This window comes from Suricata suricatta, chromosome 6, assembly GCF_006229205.1.
Source record: "Suricata suricatta isolate VVHF042 chromosome 6, meerkat_22Aug2017_6uvM2_HiC, whole genome shotgun sequence".
In the NCBI taxonomy this organism is placed as follows: Eukaryota; Metazoa; Chordata; class Mammalia; order Carnivora; family Herpestidae; genus Suricata; species Suricata suricatta.
The window spans coordinates 28,933,364-28,960,063 of NC_043705.1; the positions used below are offsets into that span (position 1 = coordinate 28,933,364).

The 26,700-nt window shown below is 45.2% G+C and overlaps 2 protein-coding genes across 4 annotated transcripts in view; both read left to right on the plus strand.

Moving 5' to 3' along the window:
* KDM3B (lysine demethylase 3B) overlaps positions 1 to 18,130 on the plus strand; it is a 66,853-nt gene extending 48,723 nt beyond the window's left edge. Inside the window, exons 13-25 of the mRNA XM_029941176.1 lie at positions 679 to 786; positions 3,013 to 3,140; positions 4,241 to 4,520; positions 5,374 to 5,630; positions 8,603 to 8,869; positions 9,648 to 9,819; positions 10,205 to 10,295; positions 10,432 to 10,562; positions 11,534 to 11,653; positions 12,649 to 12,788; positions 13,061 to 13,237; positions 13,722 to 13,856; positions 16,705 to 18,130. Of these exons, the coding sequence (XP_029797036.1) occupies positions 679 to 786; positions 3,013 to 3,140; positions 4,241 to 4,520; positions 5,374 to 5,630; positions 8,603 to 8,869; positions 9,648 to 9,819; positions 10,205 to 10,295; positions 10,432 to 10,562; positions 11,534 to 11,653; positions 12,649 to 12,788; positions 13,061 to 13,237; positions 13,722 to 13,856; positions 16,705 to 16,785 (2,087 nt within the window). The 3' untranslated portion in view covers positions 16,786 to 18,130. The remainder of the gene's footprint in view (positions 1 to 678; positions 787 to 3,012; positions 3,141 to 4,240; positions 4,521 to 5,373; positions 5,631 to 8,602; positions 8,870 to 9,647; positions 9,820 to 10,204; positions 10,296 to 10,431; positions 10,563 to 11,533; positions 11,654 to 12,648; positions 12,789 to 13,060; positions 13,238 to 13,721; positions 13,857 to 16,704) is intronic.
* Positions 18,131 to 19,892: 1,762 nt separating this feature from the next.
* On the plus strand, positions 19,893 to 26,470 carry REEP2 (receptor accessory protein 2). Of its 3 annotated transcripts, none has more exons than XM_029942186.1 (8): positions 19,893 to 20,093; positions 21,899 to 21,971; positions 22,262 to 22,338; positions 23,973 to 24,093; positions 24,327 to 24,440; positions 24,801 to 24,942; positions 25,051 to 25,181; positions 25,268 to 26,470. In XM_029942186.1, the coding sequence occupies exons 1-8, from the start codon at positions 20,062 to 20,064 to the stop codon at positions 25,334 to 25,336; spliced, it is 759 nt and encodes a 252-aa protein (XP_029798046.1). In that variant the 5' UTR covers positions 19,893 to 20,061; the 3' UTR covers positions 25,337 to 26,470. The 3 variants fall into 3 exon arrangements, with proteins under 3 accessions (XP_029798046.1, XP_029798045.1, XP_029798047.1); XM_029942185.1 differs by having other exon boundaries at positions 19,899 to 20,093; positions 24,795 to 24,942; XM_029942187.1 differs by having other exon boundaries at positions 19,905 to 20,093; positions 21,820 to 21,971; positions 24,795 to 24,942.
* The last annotated feature ends 230 nt before the right edge of the window (positions 26,471 to 26,700 follow it).

The following is a 26,700-nucleotide window of genomic DNA, read 5'->3' on the forward strand; positions in this document are numbered from 1 at the left end:
CTCTCAAAAGTAAATAAACATTTAAAAAATTGAAAAGAAAATGTGTCCACACAAAAGATTGTACTTGGATGTTAATAGTAGCTTTATTCATAATAGCCCAAAATTAGAAACAATCCAACTGTTCACTGGCTGGTAAATGGGTAATAAAAATGTACATCCATACCACAGAATAGTACTCAGCCCTGAAAGGAAATTAACTACTTATACATGAACAATATGGATGAATCTCCAAGCATGCTAAATGAAAGAAATCTAACACAAATTGCTATATACTGTGTGCTTCCAGTTATATGAAATTCTAGAAAAAGCAAAAATGTTAGTATTAGAAAGTTGACTGCTGGTGGCCAGGGGTTAAGAAAAGGCTATTTATTGACTGCAAGCAAAGGGCTCGAAGGAACTTTAGGAAAGAAGATAGAAATGTTCTATATCATGGTTGCGGTAGTGTTTATGCAGCCGTATACATTTGTGAAAATTCATGGAAGTGCACACTAAATTGTTGAATTTTTCATATGTAGGTACAATAAATAACAATATGTCAGTGAAGTAGATTTTTTAAGTTAGATGTTATCTTCTTTGGCCAAAGAGAAAATTAGCTTTTAGATCTGAAACTCTGACTCCCTAAGAGGGATATATCTTGTGACCCTACTAATATAAATGAAGTCATTTCATTTGTTCCAGAGACAGAGGAGATGGGTGATGAAGAGGTTTTCTCCTGGTTGAAGTGTGCCAAGGGGCAGTCTCATGAACCAGAGAATCTCATGCCCACACAGATCATCCCTGGCACAGGTAAGGGAGTTCTTTTTTTTTCTTTTCCTTTTTCTTTTTAAGTTTATTTCTTTTGAGAGAAAGAGTGTTTGAGCAGGAAAGGGGCAGAGAGAGAATCCCAAGCAGGCTCTGCACTGACTTGAGGCTTGATCCCATAAAACTGAGATCCTGACCTCTGTGGAGTTGGATGCTTAAACGACTGAGCCACCCAGGCACCCAAAGGAGTTCTTTTTTAAATTGGGTGAAAGAGAGGCTCCTGGCTGGCTTAGTCAGAGGAACGTGTGGCTGTCAATCTTGGGGTCATGAGTCCAAGCCTCACATTGGGTATAGAGGTTACTTGAATAAATAAACTTTAAAAAAAATAAATAGGGGCACCTGGTTGGCTCAGTCAAGTGTCTGACTCTCGGTTAAAGCTCAAGTCCTGATTTCCCGGGTTCCTGAGATCAAGCTGTGCATCAGGCTTTGCTCTGACAGCAGGAAGCTCGCTTGAGATTTTCTCTCTCTGTCCCCACCCAACTTGCACACTCCACCTCAGAACAAATAAACCTTTAAAAATATTTTTAAGCTAAGCTAATATATTTAAGCTAAATAAAAATAAATAAATTTGGTGGAAAAAAGTTTTTTGATTTAGTTGAGGTTTAATTCATATACCATAAGATCTGATAAAATGGTTTATCTCAGCCTGATTTTTGTTAAACTTCCCCAGGTTTTTCTGAGAATTTGAATCTTTAGATATGTGTTAGATTTTATGCAGCCAATACACAGAGCATGCTTCACCTTTCAGGTTGGATAAGTTGATTACTTTTCCACATAACATTTTACATTGCTGGCGTTGGCAGGATCAGAATAGAAAAAAGTCCCCCGTGCTTCCAGAAAGACCTTTGCTTTTAGGCTTGTAAAAATCCAGCTGAAGCTAAGCAAACCTTTTGACTCCATGAAGGCAGCCTAACAGTAGCAGTGGATGGTCATGTTTATGTCACATTCCCAGCTTGTTTCAGTGATTCCTCCAAAAAGTCTGTTTCCACCTTCCATACTTGTAATAACACTTACACACTGAAGATGGTCAGTCTACTGCCTATATTCTCCTCCAGTGTGGCAGAAGGCACTCATTGGATCCTTTATAGCCCAGTGCTTCCAAGCATAGGGGCACCTTCAGGGATTTGGTAGGATGCTTGCTCTCTACTGATGTGAGCATTGGTTAACTGTTCACATTAAGTTTACATTGGTCTGGTTTTTTCCCCACTTTTTCTTTATTTTTTTTAGGTATAACTTGAAGTATATAAATCTTTGTACAATTTAAAATGTTTACATGCTCTTGAACCTTAAGGAATCTGCCCCCTAAAGTTTTTCCTGCAAGACACTTTAATATTTACTGTAACAGGGATTAGTTAAGAGACACAGAACTTTAGGCTAGTTATACTTGGGTTGAAGTATTAGTACTTCCATTAACCAACCATATGTACTTGAGAAATGATGTAAACTTCTCTGAGTATCAGTTTCATCATCAAAAATTGAGAGTATGGTATGTCTGGCTGGTTCATTTGGTGGACCATTGGCTCTTGATCTTGGGGTTGTGAGTTCAAGTTCCAAATTGGATGTAGAAATTATGTAAAAAATAAAATCCTTAGGGACACCTGGCTAGCTTATGTTTTAATGTTTATTTTTGAGAGATAGAAACACAGCATGAGCAGAGGATGGGCAGAGTGAGAGAAGGAGACACAGAATCTGAAGCAGACTCCAGGCTCTGAGCTGTTAGCACAGATCCTGACACAGGGTTCAAACTCACAGACCATGAGATCAATACCTGTGTTGAAGTCCAACGCTGAATCAACAGAGCCACCCAGGCACCCCACTCATGGGCCTCTTAATCTCAGGTTTCTGAGGTCAAGCCCCATGTTGGGTATGGAGACTGCTTAAAAAATGAACTTAAAAAAACAAATAAAACCTTTTTTTTTTAAGTTTATTTTGAGAGAAAGTGGGAGAGGGGCAGAGAGAGAAAGAATCCTAAGCAGCCTCCACACTGACAGTGCCAGAGCCAGATTCAAGGCCCCATCCCACAAACCGTGAGATCACAACTTGAGCCAAAATCAAGAGGCAGACACTTAACCAACTAAGCCACTTAGGTGCCCCAGTAAATCTTTAAAAAAATCTTGAGGGTAAGGATTGAGGATGATAATGTAAATGAGATCCTTAGCACAATATCTAGCACATGAAGTATTCTGAGGCATCTGTTGCTCTTTCTTTCAGCTCTTTACAATATTGGAGACATGGTACATGCTGCCCGGGGCAAGTGGGGAATAAAAGCAAACTGCCCTTGTATTAGTCGGCAGAACAAATCTGTGCTGAGACCTGCTGTCACCAATGGGATGTCACAGGTAAAGTGGTATGTGTGGGTATAAATGAGAGAAACTTCTTAGTCCCAGGAAATGCCCCGTTTTCACCGGTGTTGTCCTAGGCTACTGTAGGGTTCCTGAGCAGTTAGGGGCTGGAGAAGCTTTTCTAGAGAGAGCCCCTAAAAAGTTACTCAAGGGATTTTAATTCCCTCCAGCTGGTAGGAGTTTCTCTTCATTTATCTTTAAAACCAGTTCACACTAGGTTGATAAGCAGCACAAAGAGATTCTTTGCATCTTGTCAAGATTTATAACTCAGGGTCCTTGTCTAAGTGAAGAGTATAGAAAAGATTACTAGGGAGGCAGTCCAGTCTGTGTGCATGGTCCCTGCCCTTGTCATGTTAGGTACTAAGGCCAGAAATATGAAGATTGGCCTGCTGAACTGGGATCATTCTACCCTGAAAACAATCCTAGGCCTCTAGAGAGGCAGTAATTTGCTCATTGCATTGTCAGAGATGGAGGTCATTCCAGTTTGATGGTAACTGTTCTTAACAAGAGGCTGTTTTAAACACACACACACACACACACACACACACACACACACACACACCCACTTATATTTGGAGTGCTTTCCAGGAACACGACTAATACATGATCAGGATCTCAAGGTATATTTTCAGTAGAGTTGACATATTAGAGCAAATCATCTGAAAATTTTAATAATAGAATAATAAACATTTATGGGACATTTATGTGTGCCAAACACTCTACTAAGCTCTTTGTATATACTGTCTCATTTAATCCTCAGAACAGCTTTATGAGATCACATTCTAATCATCAGTTTACCATTGCAGAAACTGAGCCTCAGGCATGCTAAATAAATATATTTTAATAACATTTAAAAATAAATTGTATTACTTATTTTTATGTTCTTTGATCTTTTCGCAGAACCAAGCAGTTTCTGTCATGTAGGACTCCTTAAATATGTGTTAAATTAATCAATGAATGAACTAGCAGTTTGTGGGACAGTTTCAGGTTGTTTGCCCAGACTTTTTTAGTGTCAGAAGCCCTTCCTATGTGTTATTGGTTTTTTTTCTTCCTATGCAAGAACAGCACTCTAACCACGTTGGCCTTCTGTGCTTTAGCTCCCTAGCATAAACCCTAGTGCCTCTTCTGGAAATGAAACCACCTTCTCAGGCGGAGGAGGAACTGCAGCAGTAACAACATCAGAGACTGACCATGTTCCCAAAGCTGACAGCACTGACATCAGATCTGATGAGTCTCTGAAAGCAGATAGTTCGGCTTCAAATAGCAATAGTGAGCTAAAAGCCATCAGGCCCCCTTGCCCTGACACAGCCCCTCCCTCATCTGCCCTGCACTGGTTGGCGGATTTAGCAACTCAGAAGGCTAAAGAAGAAACAAAAGGTGAGTTGAACACAAGCCTCTGCACTGCTGTGGGTAGAAAACTAGAGTTATTCCCAGATTCTTCAAACTCACACATTCCCATCCTCATTTATGAAACATGATGCGTGCTTTCTCTGGCTAATCACTAACATGAGGGAATTGCTTTCAATTTGTTTCTAGAAGTGGAGCTTTTTTTAGAAAGACACATGCTTGTGGTGCCTGAATGGCTCAGTCAGTAGAACATCTGACTCTTAATCTCCAGGTGATGAGTTCAAGCCCCACATTGAGCATGGAGTCTACTTTTAAAAAATAAAACCCAAAACTTCAAAAAAAAAAAAAAAAGGCACATGCCTGGGTTCTGACCTCTTTAGTCAGAATTGATAGGAGATTTTTATTTATTAAACTTCCAGGTGATTCTGTTGTACAGCCAGTGTTGATTTTCCATGGGCCCAAGAGTTGCCTGGAAAATTGTTAAAAATAGAGATTCCTGTGCCTCACCAGAACTGTTGAATGACATTCTCTTAGTATACAAACAGGAATCTTCACTTTTAGTAAACACTCCAGATGATTCCAGTACAAGCGTTCTGAAGACCCACTTGCAGAAATACTGTCTTAGAAAGTGAGAGAGATGAAAGGTGGTTGGGAACAAAAGGAAATTTGAAATCCAGATTGGAAAGGATGAAAGAAGTAGGAGGGCTTCTCCTTGGCCATGATCCTGCTATAGTTACAACTTTGTCAGGATTGGCCTAAACTGTATGTAGTTTGTGGGGCAGGGAAGGGGAAAGTCCTCCTCCCCCGACTCATTTTTAGGAGTCAGTCTCTTGCTGGGTATTACTTGTCACGCCTAATGCTGTTCCCCATTATGTCGTTACAGAAGCAGGGTCTCTGAGGTCGGTGCTCAGTAAAGAGTCTCATTCACCCTTTGGGCTGGACTCCTTCAACTCCACTGCAAAGGTCTCTCCGTTGACTCCAAAGCTTTTTAACAGTCTGTTACTGGGTCCCACTGCCTCCAACAACAAAACCGAAGGCTCTAGCCTTCGGGACCTCCTTCACTCCGGGCCTGGAAAGCTTCCTCAAACCCCCTTGGACACAGGCATACCTTTCCCCCCGGTCTTCTCTACGTCCTCAGCAGTAAGTGTCCTTTCTACAACTCTGGCCTTTGCTACTTTTCCAAGGAAGAGCCATCAGAGATCTGACAACTGGGCTAAGGTGTATATGGGTACCTTGTGTTCTCATGTTGTGTGTCCAGCTGACAAGATCTTTACATTGTGTTTGGGAAATGTTTAAGATGCTTTTTTTTTTATTTTCTTTAATGTTTTATTTATTTTTGATACAGAGAGCATGAGAGTGGGAGGGGCAGAGAGAGGAGACACAGAACCAGAAGCAGGCTCCAGGCTCTGAGCTGTCAGCACAGAGCCCAATGCGGGGCTCGAACCCACAAACGTGAGATCTGACCTGAGCTGAAGTCGGAGGCTTAACCGACTGAGCCACCCAGGCGCCCTCCCAAGATGCTTTTAAATAGTGAACCTTTTGTGCCATGTTAAGAAGTCAATAGAAATTGAGACATTGAAATTTTCAGTCAGCAGAAATCACTATATTCTTAACAAAAACAGGCATTATTATTTTTTTTAACCAAAACAGTACATTCATACTACCTTTTCTTGGATATCTAATAGACACCTCAAACATAACACATCTAAGACCATATACCTGATCTTCTGCCCATAAGCCTCCTTCTCCTTTAGTTTCTTCTCTTGGTTTCATGAGCATCTGCATTCTTCCAGTTGCTTTGCCAAAAACCTTGGAGTCATTTGGGACTCCCCTCTCTCACATTTCCTGTTTAATCTGCCGGCATATCCTTTCAGTTTGATCTTTAAAATGTATTCAGGGGCACCTCAGTAGCTCAGCCAGTTGAGCATCTGACTCTTGATTCTGGCTCAGGTCCTGATCCCAGGGTCATGGAATCGAGCCCCGTATCAGGCTCTGTGCTGAACATGGAACCTGTTAAGACTTTCTCTCTCTGCTTTTGCTGCTCTCCCCTACTAATACACACACTCTCTCTAAAATTAAAAAATGAAAGCTCCACCACTTTCTCCTCTGAGCCAACATCGTCTCATGGCTGCATGTTTGCAGTAAACTCTTTACAAGTCTCCTTTATTTCTTCCCTTTTCCACTCTATATGTCAACAGAGCAGCTAGAGTGGTTCTTTTTAAATATGAGTGATTTCATTGACATGATTTTTTGTCAGCTCTGCAGAAAATCCTTCAAGGGCTTCCTACTTCACTCATAATGTAAACAGAATCCTTTCGGCAGACAGGAACTCTCCAGTTTTGTTTGTGCAAGACGTCTTCCCTGCACTTCTCTGACTTCGCCCACCACTGCCCTTGTTCACTCTGCTCTGGCCACACCCACCTTCTGACTGTTCCTTGAATGTGACCAGGCAAGAATCCCTCTTCAGAGCCTTTGCACATACGTACCCTTTTCTTCCATCTGGAACATTCTTTGTCATGTAACCACAGGCTTGCTTCGTCATTAATTTCATCTCCTCCCTTCTGAAATGTCCCCTCCTATGAGCCTTCTTCCTAAACTACCATCTGTAAAGTCCATCCTCCTTATGTTTTCTGCGTGCTTACTATTCTTTTCATAATATTCATTACCATGTTTGACTTACTGTCTGTCTTCCCTCCCCTTAAAGGAGTTTTGACTGTTTTATTCACTGCTGTTTCACTAGTGCCACAGTGTTTGATACATAGTAAGTTTTTGGTAAGCATTTACTGAATGAATGAATTCATAAGACAAAAATTTAAATGATGTAGTGAAAAGTCGCTTTCCCATCATCTCCCAGTCACCTGTTTTCTTTTCTGGACATCAATCATCAGATACTTTTTTCCTCCTCTTTTTCCTCAGATCTACACCTTGCTTTTCTGTTTTCAGTGTGTATTGTCTTAGAGATCATCTCAAGCAAGTAAATAAACATGTTTCTCATTCTATTTTATGATTAGTGGCTAAAATTCAATAATAATCAGGTTGAGCCCTATACAGTGTGGGTTATTTGTTTCTCTTTTGCATTAGTGACTTTAAAAAATTACTTTTGGCTCTCTTTTATTTGTACTTGTTCTGACCCTCAGTTCTTTTTCTTTTTTGGTTTTCCCAGGAAGTTCTGTGATTACATATACTTTGTAGAGGTGAAGATTAGTTATACTTCAGGCTTAGGAATACTTAAGGCTTTTTACAAAAACCCTCTCGGTTCTGTAACATAGGTATGTCACTTTAATTTCTGATCCTGAACTTTCCCATGACCTGGAACATGTGAGAGATTCTCAGTGGGGTGATAGGCAGAGGAAGAATTGAGCATTAGGAGACTACTTTCAGTATATTTAGTTCCTTTTGAATACTTTGGTTTACCACTTCATTGGGATATACTCCCTGGATTAAAAAAAAAATTAAATTAAATTAAAAAACAAACAAACAAAAAAACCCTGGGTGGCTCCATTGGTTAAGCATCCAACTTCGACCCAGGTCATGATCTTGCATTCGTGAGTTCCAGCCCTGTGTCAGGCTCTGTGCTCACGGCCTAGAGCCTAGATCCTGCTTCGGATTCTCTATCTCCCTCTCTCTCTGCCCCTGCCCCACTTTGCACTCTCTCTCAAAAGTAAAAATAAACATTAAAAAAAAAATACTCCCTTGGTAAGTCACTTTATTACTTAATTGAAGTAGTGTATCCTTAGGCGTGTTAATCAGAAAAAAAAATTATAAACCTCAAAGTAAATAATCTTTTTCACTTAGTTATAGCATTTCGTGATCCTTGTGTTCCACATGAAAACCCTTAATACAAGGCTGGATGCTAAAGAAATTTCTTAGGTCTCCAGTCTCTTTAGGCAGGTGGGAGTTTTGTGTACTTTTCTTAAATAAATGTAAAGCACAATAGAAAGATGGAAATTTATAAACCCCCATTCAATTACAAAAGGTATCTCAGAAACTTTTGTCAAACTTATTCAGGTAAATCAGAACTCCTTCTTGTGAATACAACTGTGAGACAGTTTTTTGAATGCACTTCTCATGGTGCCTCAGTCAGACTTACCTGATGGAATTGTATCTATCAGGGAGTGAAGAACAAGGCCAGCCTTCCCAACTTCCTTGACCACATCATTGCCTCCGTGGTAGAAAATAAGAAAACCTCAGATGCTGCAAAGCGAGCTTGTAACTTGACTGATACCCAAAAGGAAGTGAAGGAGATGGTGATGGGGTTGAATGTGCTGGACCCCCATACGTCTCACTCCTGGCTCTGTGATGGCCGACTTCTGTGTCTTCATGACCCCAGCAACAAAAACAATTGGAAGATCTTCCGGGAATGTTGGAAGCAAGGCCAGGTAAGTAAGAATAAGTGGTTACCAGGTCCAGCTGGCTGCTTGCCCACTGCAGCTGCCAGAGTAGTTTCAATTCTTTCTGGGAGATTTTTTTGTCAGGGAGATTAAGATGTAATAGTTCATTGTACACCTCCTTGCTACTTCAATGTTACATGGATTTTAAAAAATCAGAAGATTCCTAAGAATGTATTGTGGTTCCTTCTACTTCTAAGCTGTACAGCTCTGTGTTCTTAAAAGGGTAGTTGAAATTTCTAAGAAGTGGTGATCTGGCATTAATGACCCTTTTAGAGGAAAATCCTTAAGTGTGATAGGGGTAGGGTGAAGGTGTGTAGAAATGATAGTACTTTTCTAGGTAAACATTTCAAGGCTGCACAAGTTTGGATGATAGTGTGATAACACTTCCTAATTTTTATACTTTAGCAAATGATTGAAAAAGGGATAGTTTTTCATTCTCGATGTGAGGAGGTATTCTCAAAGGTTCATCTGTCAGCTTTTTGTCCTCTCTCCTCAAAATAGTGCTAGATGCCAGAACAACAGAAGTGATTTTTGTAGCATGCCTCCCAGCCTGAGAATCAAGAATGATAATGGAGTAGAAGTAGTTTCCATTTCCTGCACCTGACATTTTGAAACCTATAGATTCTGAAACTGGGAAAGAACAGTAAATCATCATGAAGAAGAGGTTGTTCTCAGGAAACCTCCTATCCTGTCCTTTAGCCCTGAGCTGAAAGTATTTCCTAAATGGTTCTGATTGGGATATTTTTTTGTTTGTTTGTTTCCACAGCCAGTGCTGGTTTCAGGGGTACATAAAAAGCTCAAGTCTGAACTCTGGAAGCCAGAAGCCTTTAGCCAGGAATTTGGAGACCAGGATGTGGACTTAGTGAACTGCAGGAACTGTGCTATAATTTCCGATGTGAAAGTTCGGGATTTCTGGGATGGCTTTGAGATCATATGCAGTAAGTAGCTTTGATGATGGTGGACTGAAAAGGAAATGCTTTGCCCTTGGACACAAATTATGCCCTCCTGGTGGGGGGACATTCTGTCCTGGTGTCAACCAGCTAGCTCTCGTGGTGATCACATGGCCCCCAGAGCACACCTCGGCTGAAGCACCCACTCTCTGGGGTCATGTGGAGCACTTTTACTCTTAAACCTGGAATCCGTGTGAGATGGAACAATATAGCATGTATTAAATAAAGCAGTGGGCGAGGAAAACAAAGCTCACCTAGTCCATTAGGATGGATTACAAATCTGAAAATAAGTTAGTCTCCTAAAACTTCCAGTCTTTGAGAAACCAGGCAACAGCCAAACCTGAAGATTGTGGGAGTGCTTTCTATCTTTCAGAGCGATTAAGATCAGAAGATGGACAGCCAATGGTGCTTAAACTCAAGGACTGGCCTCCTGGGGAAGATTTTCGGGACATGATGCCCACAAGGTTAGTGAACTACAGTGGGTCATCTTGAGACCCTGTGCCTTGCTGAAGCATCACAAAGTAATCATAGAAAAGTGGACTTGGCCTCTTTGCATTTTCTTCCTCTTAACATGCTGTCATCTTTCCTGATCTTCTGTAGGTTTGAAGATCTGATGGAGAACCTTCCTCTGCCAGAGTACACCAAACGAGATGGCAGGCTCAATCTAGCGTCTAGGCTACCCAGCTACTTCGTAAGGCCCGATCTGGGCCCCAAGATGTATAATGCCTATGGTATGAAGGAGAAGCCTTATTGCCCATTTTGGACACTACTCTTCCCCATTTCACCTATAGAGGGACATACTTAGGGTCCTGTGTAGAGGTAATAGAGGGCAAAGTGACAGGTGCTAGAACATTTAACAGTACCCAGGATGGTTTGGGGTTTGTTTGTTTCTTTGCTTTTTAAGAATTTTTATTTTTAAGTCATCTTTACACCCAACTTGGGGCTTGAACTTACAACCCTGAGATCAAAAGTCACATGCTTTACTAACTGAGTGAGCCACACACCCCAGGGTGGGTTTCAATGTGTTTGCTTTTGACATACTGATTTGCATCACATCTATAATTTGTCAGTTGAGCATCCAACTTCCACTCAGGTTATGATCTCACAGTTGTTGAATTGAAGCCCTGCATCGGGCTCACTGCTTTCAGTGCAGAGTCCCCTTCTTTCTCTGTCTCTGCTCCTCCCCTCCTCATTCTCTCTCAAAAATAAACATTTAAAAAAAAAAAGGAGGGGCGCCTGGGTGGTTCAGTCTGCTAAGCCTCCGACTTCGGCTCAGGTTGTGATCTCGCATTCGTGGGTTCAAGCCCCGCATCGGGCTCTGTGCTGACAGCTCAGAGCCTGGAGCCTGTCTTCTGATTCTGTGTCTCCCTCTCTCTCTGCCCCTCCCCCGCCATGCTCTGTCTCTCTCTCTCTCTCTCTGTCTCAAAAATAAATAAAACATTTAAAAAAAAAAAGGAGATAGTGTTGTAGGGAACAGAATTGGTTCGGTGAATGGCCAAATCTATTTTGTCAACCAAGCTAGAAATCAATCTTAAAACACTAGAAAAGAGATGAGGAGAGTGATTTCTTAATAAACAGATATACTTCACTCCCCCAGTGTTACCCATTAAAGAACATCTTCAAGTATGTTCTCACTTGTAGGGTGGGTATGGATTTTCAACAATATTGCCCTCTCACCCTGTACATCCTCCTGTTCCCTCAGGCTTAATAACCGCAGAAGATAGAAGAGTTGGCACAACAAACCTTCATTTAGATGTGTCTGATGCCGTCAATGTGATGGTGTACGTTGGGATCCCCATTGGGGAGGGTGCTCATGATGAAGGTATGATTTCCATAACCCCTACTTCAGGATGGTGAGGCTCAGCCTCAGGAGTGTAATTGGGTGTCTTCCTCCTGAGGGTCAGTGGCTTTTTCTGAGCTCTCCTAGGCCTGATGCATAGTAGGTGCCCAGTGGATGTTGCTAAGTGAAAGGAGGGTCTAGGAGAGAAGAGTGGTACTTGTGTATCTCTGACCAGACTCATTCTCTTTCTGGGATTGCTCCCTTTTCCACTGAGTGTAGAGCATCCAAAAGAGGAGTGAAGAAGGATGGGCAGCTTGACTCACTTGGTTCATTAGCCAGATCAGTTGTGGGGTGACAAATGATAAAGCCAGTTTATCTGCACAAAATTGAAGCATCAAAGTGATATTTTGCTGTATTTTTACTCCCTACCATCTCAGTATAAAATTAATATGTGTTAATTATGGACATTTTAGAAAATGTAGAACATGTTAAAGAAAAAAATTACTCAAGATCACACAATTAAGGGATTATCAGTGTCATTATTTTGGTATATTTGCTGCCAGACGTGTACTCTTAATGCTGTACACCTGCAGATCCTTCAGTTATGTTGTCCTTTAAGGGATTATGATAGACAAGCATTACAAGCCAGCCCTCTTAACTTGCCAGAGAAAATTTATGTCACATGGCCTTATATCCATAGAACCCTAGAGTTTAAAGAGGTCTCAAGAAAGTATATGGAGTCTGGCTACTTACAGCAGGAAATGACCTGCATTTTGAACATAGTTTGAGCAAGATATAGGTTTTAAAAGAAAACTCTCCCTCAAAAAAAATGCGGAGTCTCTATTAATTGAGGAAGATTTAGGATTGCTCTTACTGTGTGTAGAAAGCTTAGACAAATATGAGTTTTGATTCTTTGATTCTACCTTACATTGAGACGGAGAATAGTAGAGACTAAGCTGGTTTGAAATGAACATTTTGTTTTACTTAGAGTTAATGAAATGGCTGGTTACATGGAAAAGCAATTTTGCTCTTTTCAGAGGTACTCAAGACAATTGATGAGGGAGATGCTGATGACGTGACAAAGCAGAGGATTCATGATGGAAAGGAGAAGCCTGGTGCTTTGTGGCACATCTATGCAGCCAAGGATGCAGAAAAGATCCGGGAATTGCTCCGAAAGGTATGCCTCCAAGTAGGCTTTCCACTCATGGATTAAGGGTCTAGGGGTGATAAGACAGTCTGTTTAGGGTTCCTTGTGTGGCATTTCTTGGCTTTTAAGACCTGTACTTTTTTCCAAATGCCCCTAAGGTCTGAATCTACACCTGGATGACGTTGAATCAAATAAGGCAGAAGATTTTGGCCCCACTACAGACTTGGGTGCAGGAAATTGGATTTATTCTGATAATTTTTATGTATTGATTTTTCCATCTTTGGGTTTGGTTATGGCTTCAGGTTGGAGAAGAGCAAGGCCAGGAGAATCCCCCTGATCATGACCCAATCCACGACCAAAGTTGGTACCTGGACCAGACCCTCCGTAAGCGACTCTATGAGGAGTATGGTGTACAAGGCTGGGCCATTGTTCAGTTCCTGGGAGACGCTGTCTTCATACCTGCTGGAGCCCCACACCAGGTGGGTTCCACTCGGTTCCATAGGCTTCCTTATTTGTGATTTTCCTACTCATCTAGCAATAGATGTATAAATGGCTGCACTGGGCTGACAGTTCTTAAAGTGCAACTTATTTTTTGCTCTTTAATTTTCTTCAGTGTAATTCTAAATGCACATTTGAAAATTTTTCAATGGAAAAAACTTTTCAAGGGAGAAAGTGAAAGTCCCAACTCAGCTACCTGTGCCATGCCCCTTCTCCGTCCCCTCACCCTGCCTTCTCCAGAAGTAGCTTGTGTATATTTTTCCAGATTCTTTTCTGTGCAGATACTAACATTTTCATTTATAAATTTATACTTGGAATTTTTCTGCTTTTGTTTTTATGAAAATGGAATATTATAAGCATTTCTCAAGTTTGGGGGGTTTTGTTTTATAAACTATATCATGGATATTTCCCATATGTTGCTGAATCTCCAAGGGCTCTTTTCTCTCTGTATTTTTCCCCTCCCAGGTGCACAATCTATACAGTTGCATAAAAGTAGCTGAAGACTTTGTATCTCCAGAACATGTAAAGCACTGTTTCCGCCTGACACAGGAGTTCAGGCATCTCTCTAACACTCATACGAACCATGAGGATAAACTGCAGGTAAGTAACTCCTCTTTCACCCCCACTCTGTCTCCTCATCTCCTGCTTGGCTACATACACAGGATGATCATTCTGCTTTCTGAGGGTATTTTATGGGAAGTATTACTGGAGAGATGATCCTCCTCCACTGAGTATTTAATGAGTCCTCTTCCAATTTGCTTTTAGAGGATACACATCTTTTAACCTAATCATTTCTGCTGTTGTCTTATATTTCTCTGCCCCTGGGAGATAAAGTGTTTCAGTGTTAATAACTGACTAGACTGACTTCTCCCAGGTAGGTGATGAAAGCACAGTGGCAAAGTGTTCCAAGCATGTTTCCAAGAAGGGCATTTCCCCAGACCTGCTTCTCACAGCATGTTTCTCTGAAGACTCCATTCCTTAATGCCCTGCTCCATACTGCAATCCATATCCCTAAGAATTGTTGGGTGCTTTAGTAGCATTAAGAAAAGGAAGAAGGAAGCAAGATTTCCCAGGCAGAACTTCAGCAATCTGAATATACAGTCTCCTAGCCTCCTGCAGGTAGATTCAGGCACCTTCAACCCTTGAGTCTCCTTTTTGCTGTTCATTTAAAAAAAAAAAAAAAAAAAGAACAAGGGCGCCTGGGTGGCTCAGTCAGTTAAGCGTGGAACTTCAGCTCACGTCACGATCTCACAGTTGGTGGGTTCGAGCCCCACATCAGTCTCTGTGCTGACAGCTAGCTCAGAGCCTGGAGCCTGCTTCAGATTCTGTGTCTCCCTCTGTCTCTGCCCCTCCCTTCCTCACACTCTGTCTCTCTCTCTCTCAAAACTAAGCAAACATTAAAAAAATTTTTAATAAAAAAATAAGATAAAAATTAAGAACATGGTGCCCCTGGGTGGCTCAGTTGGTTAAGGGTCCGACTTCAGCTCAGGTCATGATCTCGCAGTTCATGGGTTCAAGCCCCATGTCAGGCTCTGTGCTGACAGCTCAGAGCCTGGAGCCTGCTTCAGATTCTGCGTCTCCCTCTCTTTCTGCCCTTCCCCTGTTCATGCTGTCTCTCTCTGTCTCTCCAAAATAAATAAACATTAAAAATTTTTAATAAATTTTAAAAAAATTAACATTTTGGGGCCCCTGGGTGGCTCAGTCAGTTAAGCATCTACCTCTTGATTTCAGCTCAGGTCTTGATCTCTGGGTTTATGTTCTGAGCCCTGCCTCCAGCTCTGCGCTGACAGCACAGAGCCTACTTGGGATTCGGTCTCTCTCTCTCTCTCTTTGCCCCTCCTGCTCGTGCTCCCACTCCCTCTCTCAAAAATAAATAAACCTAAAAAAAAATTTTTTTTAACATTTCAACCTTAAAGTTCTTATTACAAAGTACGATCACATTGATAGATAACATTGATACTATAGATATAATGCATATATGCAGACAAACATATTTTCAAACCTCACCTCCATTAGGTCTCTACTTAGTTACATCCAACCCTCTCAATCTTCTGTCACTACTCTATTTGTTTCTGTAGTATATTTCACTAACATATTATATATTTTTTCTGTTTCTTTGTATCTTTACTAGAATGTAAGCTGTTTAAGCTCCAGGAAGGCAGGGATTTTACTGTTTTATTCACTGGTTTTTCCTAGCATGATATCTGATACACACTAGGTACTCAGTAAATATCTGTTGAATTAATACAAAAAAATTTTTTTTATGTTTATTCATTTTTGAGAGAGCGCAAGTGAGGGAGAAACAGAGAGAGAGGGAGACACCGAATCTGAAACAGGCTCCAGCCTCTGAGCTGTCAGCACAGAACCTGAGGTGGGGCCCAAACCCACAAACTGTGAGATCATGACATGAGCCCAAGTCAGAGGCTTAACTGACTGAGGCACCCAGGTGTCCCAGTACAAAAATTTTTAAATAAAAAATAGCAAAAGGGAGCTTATGTGCCATCAGCCACCTTAAGAAATAAAGTATCCTATACATACATATTATAAAACATACACATACAGAACAACTACATTATTGAAACTTCCATATACACTTCCCCATTCTGTCTCTTTATTTCCCTCCCCAGAAATAACCACTATCTTGGTTTAAAACTCTCGTTAGCCTGTTCACTTTATTTTAGTAACTCTAAGTATTTCTTCCTGCTTCACGTGTAACATGTGTTCTCTTAGACAAAATAGAAAATACATACAAGCACAAAAGGAGAAATATCCAATAATCCTACGTACCCACTGTTGTTTTATTGCACTCCAATTAGCTATAGGACCTTGGGCAAGGTTCTTAACCACAGAACCTTGGTTTCCTTGGTTTCTCTTCTGTAAAAACAGGGATGATAATAGTAGAATCGACCTCATAAGACTGTGGTAAAGATTAAATGAAAGTCCACATAAAAAGCTTAGCAATAGTGTCCAGCACTTACCAAATGCATAGATGATGGTGATTATATAGGCTTTCAGGGGTTTTTTTGTTTTGTTTTGTTTTGTTTTGAGAGACCAAGAGAGAGAGCGCGAGCAGGGGAGGGTCAGAGAGAGAGGGAGATACAGAATCTGAAGCAGGCTCCAGGGTCTGAGCTATAAGCACAGAGCCCAGGGTGGGGCTCAAACCCACAAATGGTAAGATCATGACCTGAACCGAAGTCGGATGCTCAACCAACTGAGCCACCCAGGCGCCCCTATAGGCTTTCAAATGATTTCATCATTCTTTTTTGAATATAGACCTTATATCCTCTGTGATTTCTAAATCATCTGTGGGATTGATTTGGAAAGTATGCAGTCCTCATTGAAAGATTTTCTTGCTCAATAGTAGACTTTATAGGCTATGTAAAATATGTATCTTTGAGAATATAATACGGGGCTGCCATGAACTGACTGTGCCGATTACTCTCTCCAGGTGAAGAACATCATTTACCACGCAGTGAAAGATGCTGTTGGCACCCTCAAGGCTCATGAATCCAAACTGGCGAGATCTTAGGCATGGAGAAATTGCTAACTCCCCTGTGAAGCAGGTCTTTCACTCACAACACATACAGGGAACGGCGGGGTTCTCTGCTGGAGCAGAGGCCCTTCACTGGGAGCCAGGGTGGTCAGTATTACAAACTCTCCAGCCACTCTTTTCTACGCTGCCTCAACACTGAAGGTTGACCCAGGAAAGTCGCACTGTTCACACACACAGTTTCAGACTCCGAGCCAAGGGTGCCACATCCCCATCCTGTGGTCTTTTGAGACTCTGAATTGCCTGAACGTTGCTGGGCTTTCCTGCACATTCTCGTGACTTGAGATTCATGGAAACCGGGAATGTGGGCACACCTTTCTTTTCTTTGTTCTCTCGTGCCTAGTTAAGTGGGAATGTGTTTGGAGGTAGGGGGAATCACATAACTGGTACAAGTAGGGGCTAATTGCTTAAACATACCTGGTGGAAGCCTGACAGTGTCTCTGCACGTGACCTCTGACACAGCCCATCCCAGGAGACGGGGTGAAGCCATTCCCCAGAATCTCTCCCGTGAACACTGGAGTCTTGCAGGACCCAGGGAGAACCCACTGCTTTTCCCAGGAGGCTCCAGGATTAGGAAACGTGTGTATTTAGTGAAAAATAGGTTTGTAGTGAAATAGTTACTATTTCATGAAAGTAGATATTTTTAGAATTTTTGAAATACCACAGTTGTTTTCCTGGATTATGAGGAAAGGCACATTACATTTAGTCTTCCTTTCAATAAAAAATATTTGAAGAAATATGATTTTTAGAAATCAACTGCCCATTATAGCACAAAATCAGCCAAAGCAGAATTGAAAACAATTGGCTTTTTAGGATTCTTTTCATTTCTTCCCTTCCCATCTCAGTCCTATCTTGAGGGAACAGCCATCTGAGAAAGAACTTTGTCATGTCTGAGCTGTGGTGTGTTTTACAGATACACACTGGTGACGCAGGAACCATTTTCACATACTACCAGCGTTCCCTTGGGACTCCTCTTACATTTCCGAATGCAAAGGAAAGTTTGATTTCCTACATGAGGCTTTTTGGTTTTTTGGGTTTTTTGTCCAAAAATATTTTCAACAAAACTTTCCACCTCTGTGGAGTTTTATTAAGAATTTATTTTAAAACAATGGAATTCATTGGCCCATAGATACGTTGGAAAATGTATCTATCTTTCCAGCTGTACTGTAGTGCCCTGCAGACTTGTTTATATGTTCACAATTACCTTTTTTTTTTAATAAAAGTCATTTACTGTAGAATACTTTTAATTTCACTTTCTGTATTTTAATTTTGTTGAAGGGCTGATTGGGATTTCCATGTTCTTATTAAAAATCTAACAAATCTGTTTGGATTGGACTAAATTCTTTATCTGTGCCAGTCTAATTCTAAAAAAGCAAAGGCAGATTGAGGGCAGGGTTGGAGGTGGAGCATGGTTCATTTTCTGACCTTCATTACATTGCTGCATCTGATTACCCTTTACTTCCTGAATTTGTGCCCATTTGAGAGAGGAAAGTACCAGGTCATTGTGGTTTATGCGTTTGGGGGCTGAAGGGAAAAGGGTGGCATAAGAGTTGGGTTTTCCATAGTTGATACTGTGTGAATGGAATGGGAAAGGGGAAGGGGGGGTCTTTAACTTTCCTAGAGCAGCTGAGGGCAAGCGCAGTGGAAGATGGCCTGAGCAAGGTTTTGGGTGATCAGTGATGGGATTCCTCAAAGCAGGAGGCCCAGCTGCCCACATACGAAACACGTGGCCCTAGGTTTACCTCGGAGCTGGTGAGAAAAGACCCAAATGGGATTTTTTTTTTTTTTAAGCAGCAATTAAAGTGGCTTGAGGAGTAAGGACAGACTACATTCCAATTAGAAAAGGCCTTTTGAAGAGGAAGTTGTAAAGAATAGCAAGAGGGGTCATCGGAGGCTGCTTCTCCAGACTCTGTTGGAAAACATCTTCCGAAGTGTTTGAGCCTGGAAATACAATTATCAGGGTGGAAATAGACCATTGTGTGGTTCAAGGATACTGAGTTTGAATAGGACCATAACTGAAATACAGAGGTCTGAGTTTGTCCTTTCAGCCTGGATGGGCACGGGTTGAGGCTGTGATCACCAGAAGACTTCCACCTCCACTTAAAGAATGCAGAAGCTTTGAAATGGGACAGGAAAGGAAAGCAATGGGGAGAAAGGGGGTTGCAGAGGTTGGAGCTTTGTTGCTTTGGTGAAAATCAGGAGGCGGGCTAGCCTACATTCTGGATATAAATGTCTTCAGAATTAGGGCATACACTGCTGCCAGCGTTTGCTGATGGGGGTGGAACTGGAGGCCCTGGATCTCCAATCCAGACGTCCGGCCTCCCTACCCTTTTGTTTAAAGAGGGTCTATCCCTGGGTATTCACCTTGAGAGCACGGGCTGTGTTTCCCTGCAAAGCTTAGCAAACGACAACGTAAAAAAGCAGGTCAGAGTGGAAAATGGGACCTCCAACAACACGATTGATTGGTGATGGCCAAGAAGTGGTGAGGTGGACGAGTGCAGCTATCTATACTTTTGACTTCAGAAGTTCTTGGGTGGGTGTGTTTACAGGTCCTGTAATGGGGGAGGACAGTTTGCTAGTCAGGGAGAGGTGGCCTGATTAAAGTAGACTTCACGGGTTCATATCTTAGCAGCATGACTTCGTGGTTTTGTGACCTTCTCAAATTATTGAATTTCCCTAAGCTTCCCATTTTCTTATCTTCAAAATAAGGATGATTATAAACTCTGCCTTACGAAATCGTCATAAGGATTCGCTGAAATAATGCATGTGAAGCTCTTAGCTCAGAGGCTGACACAGTAAGCACTCATTAAGTCCTAGCTAGTATGCCTGGGAGAATGTTTAAGCCTTTCAATCTGATGTGGGCAAGGCAGGAGGAGGACTAGGATGTCAGAATGGAACATGAAGGCCTGTAAGGACCTCAAGCCACGGCTTGGAATCCGAGAAAGATGAACAAGCGATTAGATGAAGGCAGGGCGCTGAGGGTCAAAGGCGCATGCCCGGTGATAGCAGGTGCAGGGGGCGCGCCGCCGCCGCCACCGCCACCACCGGCGGGCCTCCCCTTTAAGAGCCGCCGCCGCCGCCCACGGCCCGCCACTGCGGCAGGGACCTCCCCTTTAACCACGGCTGCTGGCGCTCCGCGGCCCCCGCGGCGGCTGCTGCTGCTATTGCGGCTCCTGCTGCTACCGCGCTCGACCTCCGGCACCTGCATCCTCGGTTCGGGCCGGGTCCCCGCCCCGTGCCCCGCCCGGCCCCGCCATGGTGTCCTGGATCATCTCTCGCCTGGTGGTGTGAGTGTGGCGGTGGCGGGGCGCGGCCAGCAGGGAGGGGGATGGGGAATGGGAATGGAGGGTGAGGGGTGTTGAAGCCCAGCATGGACCGTTCCGTGGCTTCATACAACAGTCACCTAAAGGCACATCGTTCCTATTTGGGGTCCCCAGCGGCAAGACATGCAAGTATAGGACCCAGGAACGGAGGGGGGAACATTAGAGAAGCATAGTAAGCCTGGTTTCCCACCCCTTTTATTTTTAATTTTCGGTGTTCCTTCCCCTTCCTTCATCCTACGGCTAGGCAGCATGGCTTGATTTATGAAGGGGAGGCAGCATGTCCCCTCCCCCACCTAGCAGATCTGGGCTGAAGGAGCACCTCAGACCTGGTACGACCGTCATCTTGCTGCGGGGAGAGGGCTAATGGAAGAGTGGGGAACCAGGCAGGACCTTGTCATTCCATTACTTAGGGCCATAGTTAGCAGCCTTGGCCTCCCTCTTCCACTATCAGGACAGTAGAGATGAGGACACAAGCTCTGAAGGCCCCCCAGGGAGGACATCTGGGTATTGGGAAGCAGAGATGCTTGGAGGACAAGTGTGGGAGGCAACCGAGAGAGGATATGTGTGCTCAGCCTGGATTTGTGAAAGCCAGAGAGGGGAGGGCCTTAGGTGGCCTTCATTCCAGGCTGCCAGCCACCCTGTGGAGCTCTGTCCCTGCTCCTCCCCCAGGCTCCAGGAGAGAAGCCTGCTCCCACACCCCACACTTTGTCCTGGAGGACTCCACACACCCACACCCCCTACCCCTTCTCCACAGGTTGGTTACAAAGTATCTTGCCTGTATGAGGCTGGTCCCTCTGAGAGCAGGCAGTACCCACACATGGTCAGGGGGCTGGGCCCAGCAGGGGCTTTGCATGGGGCTCAGCCAACCCCTACCCTGGCTCAGGACCCTACCCCTCAGTGTCCACTGTGAATTCCCAGAATTCCCTCCCCCTGCCTTCTTCCCATTGAGTCTGCTTGTGTTTTGGCTCCCTGTCACTGGAGTCTCCCGCCTTCCTTTCTGCCTCCCCCGCCCCCCAAGGGAATCCACTCAACTCATACCTCCCTGTGGCCTTCAGAGTGGCTGCTTCTCTCTTGTCTGGATGGGCTTCCTGGGAGGCATCAGTCTTCTCCCTCCCTCATCTGTGTCCTGTACATGGTCCCTCTAATGGGATCACTACCAGGTGTACTCCAGTCGGGCCTCGAGCTTGGTCCCAAGGGCACTTACATGGGGGAATAAATCATTGTGCCCCTCTTAGGGCCTCCTGCCCCTGTGCCCTCTGTTCCCCAGGTCCCCAGGGCCACAGTGGTGCCTCTGATTGCCACAGAGTACCCTGTTAGGCGGTGTCAGGTTCCCTTACAGACCTGGCCCTGAATCAGAGACAGAAGTGAAGGGCAGAGGAGTGTGAATCAGTCCAGTATCTGGAGAAGCGAGACACCCTGTTGTAGTGACCAGACCCCTACTCCCCACAATATGGATAACCAGTGATCATGGCTGAAGACGCCACTTTGGACCCTCTGGCTTCTGGGTCTTTCTTTACCTACAGGGATGGAGAAAAGCTGAAAAATAGAAGGGGAAGAGATATCACTGGCTGGCAACCTCCATGCTTGTTGCCTGAGGCTTAACTACTTTACCCATAACCATTGACCTGAGTTCATCAGTCCAGTTGATGTGGCACTCTGGAGTTCTGTCCTTCTCCCCTTACCTACCCAGGGACTGACTGATGCAGAGCTGGGAGGGAGAGGCCACTGCTCTTGGCCGAGGGGACCAGTAACCATGCCTGCCTCCCTAGGCTCATCTTTGGCACCTTGTACCCAGCCTATTCTTCCTACAAGGCCGTGAAGACAAAAAACGTGAAGGAATATGTGAGTTTATGACCCTTTATCTCCCTCCCACCCCATGTGGCAAAGATAGGGGAGCACAGTGGGTCACAATACAGACAGGAGTGACTTTATGCCAGTGCTTCAGCACTAACGAGACCTTACTTCAAGGAAGTTCCTTTGTGTTCCCTTCCCCCACCCTGGTGTGATCCACAGGCAAAGTTGAGGTCCTAAGTGTCCCTCCCCCACAATACCTCCAGCATAGTTGGCAAGCAGAGGTGGGGTCCTGGGTGTTCCCGCAAGGCCCCAGCGAACATGGCCCTCTGTACCTTCAGGTGAAATGGATGATGTACTGGATCGTCTTTGCCTTCTTCACCACGGCGGAGACACTCACGGATATTGTGCTTTCCTGGTGAGGTCCAGCATCCCCACCCTGCATCACAGGCTCCAGAGTTTAGACTTTCTACCCACACCAGCCCAACAGAAGATTGAGATCCAGGGGGGAGTCCTCCTACAGTTCCATGGGGCCAGTTCTACTGGCTTAATCAGTAGAATAAGATACCCAAACCCCACATTTCAATCTGGTGATAGCCAAAGCACCACAATAGAATTCAGGAAACCTGCTTCTGCCAGACTTCCTGTATGACACTGAGCAGGTTACAGCTTCCTAGGTCTCAGTTTCCCTATTTGTAAACTTGGTATATGATTCGATCTTACAGACATTCAGTGACGGTATTTCAAGTGTTATAAACACTTGAAGGACAGAGAATGTCTTAATCACCTATATATATGTTCACAGCAGGAGGTCAGAAAATGTGTACTGAATAAGCAGATGCCTCTTGGAAGAGAGTACTAACAAAGCACAGAACACTAAATCAAGAGAAGAGAGTTTTATGGAGAGGCAGAGAACAAAAGATGATTACAGTCCAATGACTTTTGAGAAAAAGTTTTAGCAGAAGTTGAGTGGGGTCAGATTAGGAAAGAGTAGTGGGTTAAAAATTGTGAGGATAGTGAGCATACATGCTTTTTTTTTTAAGTTTATTTATATTTATTTTTGAGAAAGAGAGAATGAAAACCAGCGGGATGGGGGGGGGCGGGGAATCAAACTCACAAACTGTGAGGTCATGACCTGAGCCAAGTCAGATACTTAACTGAGGGAGCCACCCAGGCGCCCCGGCATAGATGCTTCTTGACACTAACAAAGGAAAGTGCTTTGTGAGGATGTAGGAGACATGAAGGTGTCTGGCCTGAGGAGAAGGAGCCAGGGAATGGACAAGAGGCAAGTCATGGCAGCAAAGGTTGGGATCCAGAACAGAGCTGGAGAAGCTTCGGTCTTCCTCGTGGGAGGAAGGACAGGAAGAGAAAGGGGTGAGGACCCAGGAGTGAACCCGGGAGGTTAGGGAGGTCGCCTTGGTGTTAGCCCTGGGACAGATAAGCGGGAGTGTTCTGTCAGAGTGAAGAGTGAAAGGCCTGGGACTCCAAGAGAAATGTGTGTGGAGAGCCACTGCAAGGGGAATTCTGCTAGACATACTTCCCACCATCCCACTTGGAGTCTCAGCTGTGCCTTCCATTTTCCTTGAGATTAGAAATGCCAAGAGGCACCTGGGTGGCTTAGCCGGTGAAACATCTGACTCTTGATTTTGGCTGAGGTCATGATCTCATGGTTCTTAAGTTCAAGCCTCTCATCGGGCTCTGCGCTGACAGCCTGGAGCCTGCTTGGGATTCACTCTCTGTCTCCCTCTGTCTCTGTGCCTCCCCGGCTCATGCTCTCTCTCTCTCTCTCTCTCTCTCTCTCTCTCTCTCTCTCTCTCTCTCTCTCTCTCTCTCTCTCTCTCTTTTATTTCTTGGTTTCTCTCAAAATAAATAAATAAACTTAAATTTTTAAAAATTTAAAAAAGGAAAAGAAAAGAAATGCCCAGTCTCCTGAGCCATATGGGAACCCCAGTGCACTAAGGGGCGGGGGGCCAGGAAAGGTCTTGCAGGGGATCAGCTCATCTCCTGACTCCCTTTCCCAGGCTCTGCCACTTGCCTCTGTCCCACCCACAGGTTCCCCTTCTACTTTGAGCTCAAGATCGCCTTTGTGATATGGCTGCTGTCCCCTTATACCAAGGGCTCCAGCGTGCTCTACCGCAAGTTCGTGCACCCGACACTGTCCAACAAGGAGAAGGTTTGCCGCCACTCTCAGTGGACTTCCTAGCCTGCCCCAGGCCATGGCAGCCCAGTGCCTGCAGCTGAATACATTCCTGGCTCTCCTTGTGGGCACCCAGAACCTGAAGTGATCTGGCAGGGCCCTGGCCTCCTGGAGCAGGCAGTGCCTTTATCCGGGTGGCAACAAGGGCAGGGCAGGGCCTGGCCAGCAGGGACCTCTCACCTCCTACTCCTTCCCCTCCCCCCCCTCAGGAAATCGACGAGTACATCACACAGGCCCGAGACAAGAGTTATGAGACCATGATGAGGGTGGGCAAGAGGGGCCTGAACCTGGCTGCCAATGCCGCAGTCACCGCTGCTGCCAAGGTGAGATGGGGGCAGACCAGGCTTCCCGGGCCCCACCTCACTCATGACATCGCCCTGGCCAAGCCTCTTGGCATCTGTCCTGTCCTTGGTGCTGTGGTGGTGTGGGGCTTGTATAGCTCAGGGTTCTAGGCCTGGTTCCACCACCTTCCAGCCAAGTGACTTCCAGTCTCTGAGCCAGTTTCCTCAACTGTCCAAAGGGAAAGTATGGCCACAGCCTGTCGGTGCTGCCATAGGACTGGGTGAGGACAGTGTGGGGAAAGCACTGGGCTCAGTGGCTGCCTGGTGCTCCATAGTGACCTCTATCTCCACCTCGCCCCTTCCTCCGGTTCTCCCGGTGCGTGGTGGTGACCCTAGGGCCAGGGGGTGCTATCAGAGAAGCTCCGAAGCTTCAGCATGCAGGACCTGACGCTGATCCGGGACGAAGATGCACTGCCCCTGCGGGGGCCCGACAGCCGTCTCCGACCCACCCCCGGCGGCCTCCTGGATACCATTGAGGACTTAGGTACAGACAGGGCCCAGGACTGGGCAGAGGGAGGAAGGACCACGAGGACTTGGAGGCCAGGTAGGAGAGCCACCAGACCTCTGTTCTCCTTTTTATCCCCCAAACCAGGAGATGACCCTGCCCTGAATTTAAGGTCTAGCACGAACCAGGCAGATCCCCGGACAGAGACCTCTGAAGATGATATGGGAGACAAGGCCCCTAAGAAGGTCAAACCTGTCAAAAAAGTGCCCAAAGCTGAGGTGAGAGCCCAGGCCAGAGCAGGGGGAGATGGGAAAGGGATGTAACCCCAGGCTGAATCCTCTGACTTCTTCCCTCCTTCCCACAGCCACTGGCTTCCAAGACACTGAAGACCCGGCCCAAGAAGAAGACCTCTGGTGGGGGTGACTTGGCTTGAGGTCCTGACCCCCCCCCCTCCAGAGGCTGCCCCAGGGCCCCTCACATGGCTGTTTCTGGTGCCTGCCCAGCGACCACTCCTCTGGGAGGGCTTGGAAAAGAGGAGAGAGGCCTTGCTATGGGGGTGGAGGGTAGAGGCTGGAGGAGTTACTGAAGACTGAGCCACCCAAGGAGGCGGGGGCTCCTTAGAGCCCAAACTGCTATGCTCCCCACTCCAGCCCTGCCCTCACCCACCCAGTGCCTTGCTGAAGACCATGGCCATCCCCTTTTCTGAGGTCCTAATATGCCCCCCAATGCTCTCTCCAGTCACAGCCCAGACTGACCAGAGATAAGCCTAAAGGCACCTGGGAGACAGGGAGGGAGAGGGGAAGGCTCCAGAGAACTCATGGCACAGCCCACAACTGTGAATGGAGGACAGGGGCTTAGCGTGTGCTTCAATGACCAGGATGGCCAGGCCAGAGCTGCAGCTGGGGGCCTTGGGTAGGGCTGTGTGCTACATGTCCCCACTAAAAAGTGGGGTTCTGGGGGTGTGCGTGTGAGTGTGTGTGTGTGTGTGTGTGTGTGTGTGTGTGTGTGTGTGTCTTTCTAGGTCTAGGGCTGGGGAGATTCTGGGTAAAGGACTTTCTTGCCAACAGTGACCGCCCCCCACCCTAAGCCCCACAGCTAGCTGGCCCTTACCTGCTTTCAGCCCTTCCTCCTACTCTTACAGCCTCAGAGGACCTCAGCCCAAGAGAAGATGAGGCTTTTCTGGCCTCTTACCTCCTCCTCTTCCCTTGATACCCTTTCACCTCCTCCCATTCCTACCCTGCCCTTGGGCTGGGCTGATCCACCCCTCAGGGCCCATTGTAGAGGTCCCTGCTGAGCCAGCTCCTTTCTTCCTCACCTGGGGGCCCATCTTCCTTTTCCCCAGAGTCCACTTCCTGTGCCAAGCAAAGTGGGCCCCCTGTGAGCAGACAGACCCTTATTAGCCCAGCCTTTGCCCCACAGTGTACCCCAGCTTCTGCCGTGGCTTCAGGAGGAATGTGTGAAGAAGAAAAGAAATTTTGGAGCCAAAGTGCTTCCTGTTTTGTGAAAAGAGGGTGCCCATTGGACCTTTGGCACTGGATAAGCCAATAAACCAAATTCTGGCACCTTATGTGTTTCAGCCCCTGTGCTTTGTTCTTGCCCTTCCAATCCACAGGTGGGAAGGACCTCAAGAGAAAAGCAGGGCTCAGGTATAGGAGGGAAAGGGGAAGATGTCAGACTATGAGACCCAGGAGCACTGATCTCCAAGATACGAGATAGGCTTGAGCTGGTTCATCTGGGGAAATGGTTTGGAGGTTCAAGATACAGCCAGAGGAGTAGAGGGGACCATGACTTATGAAG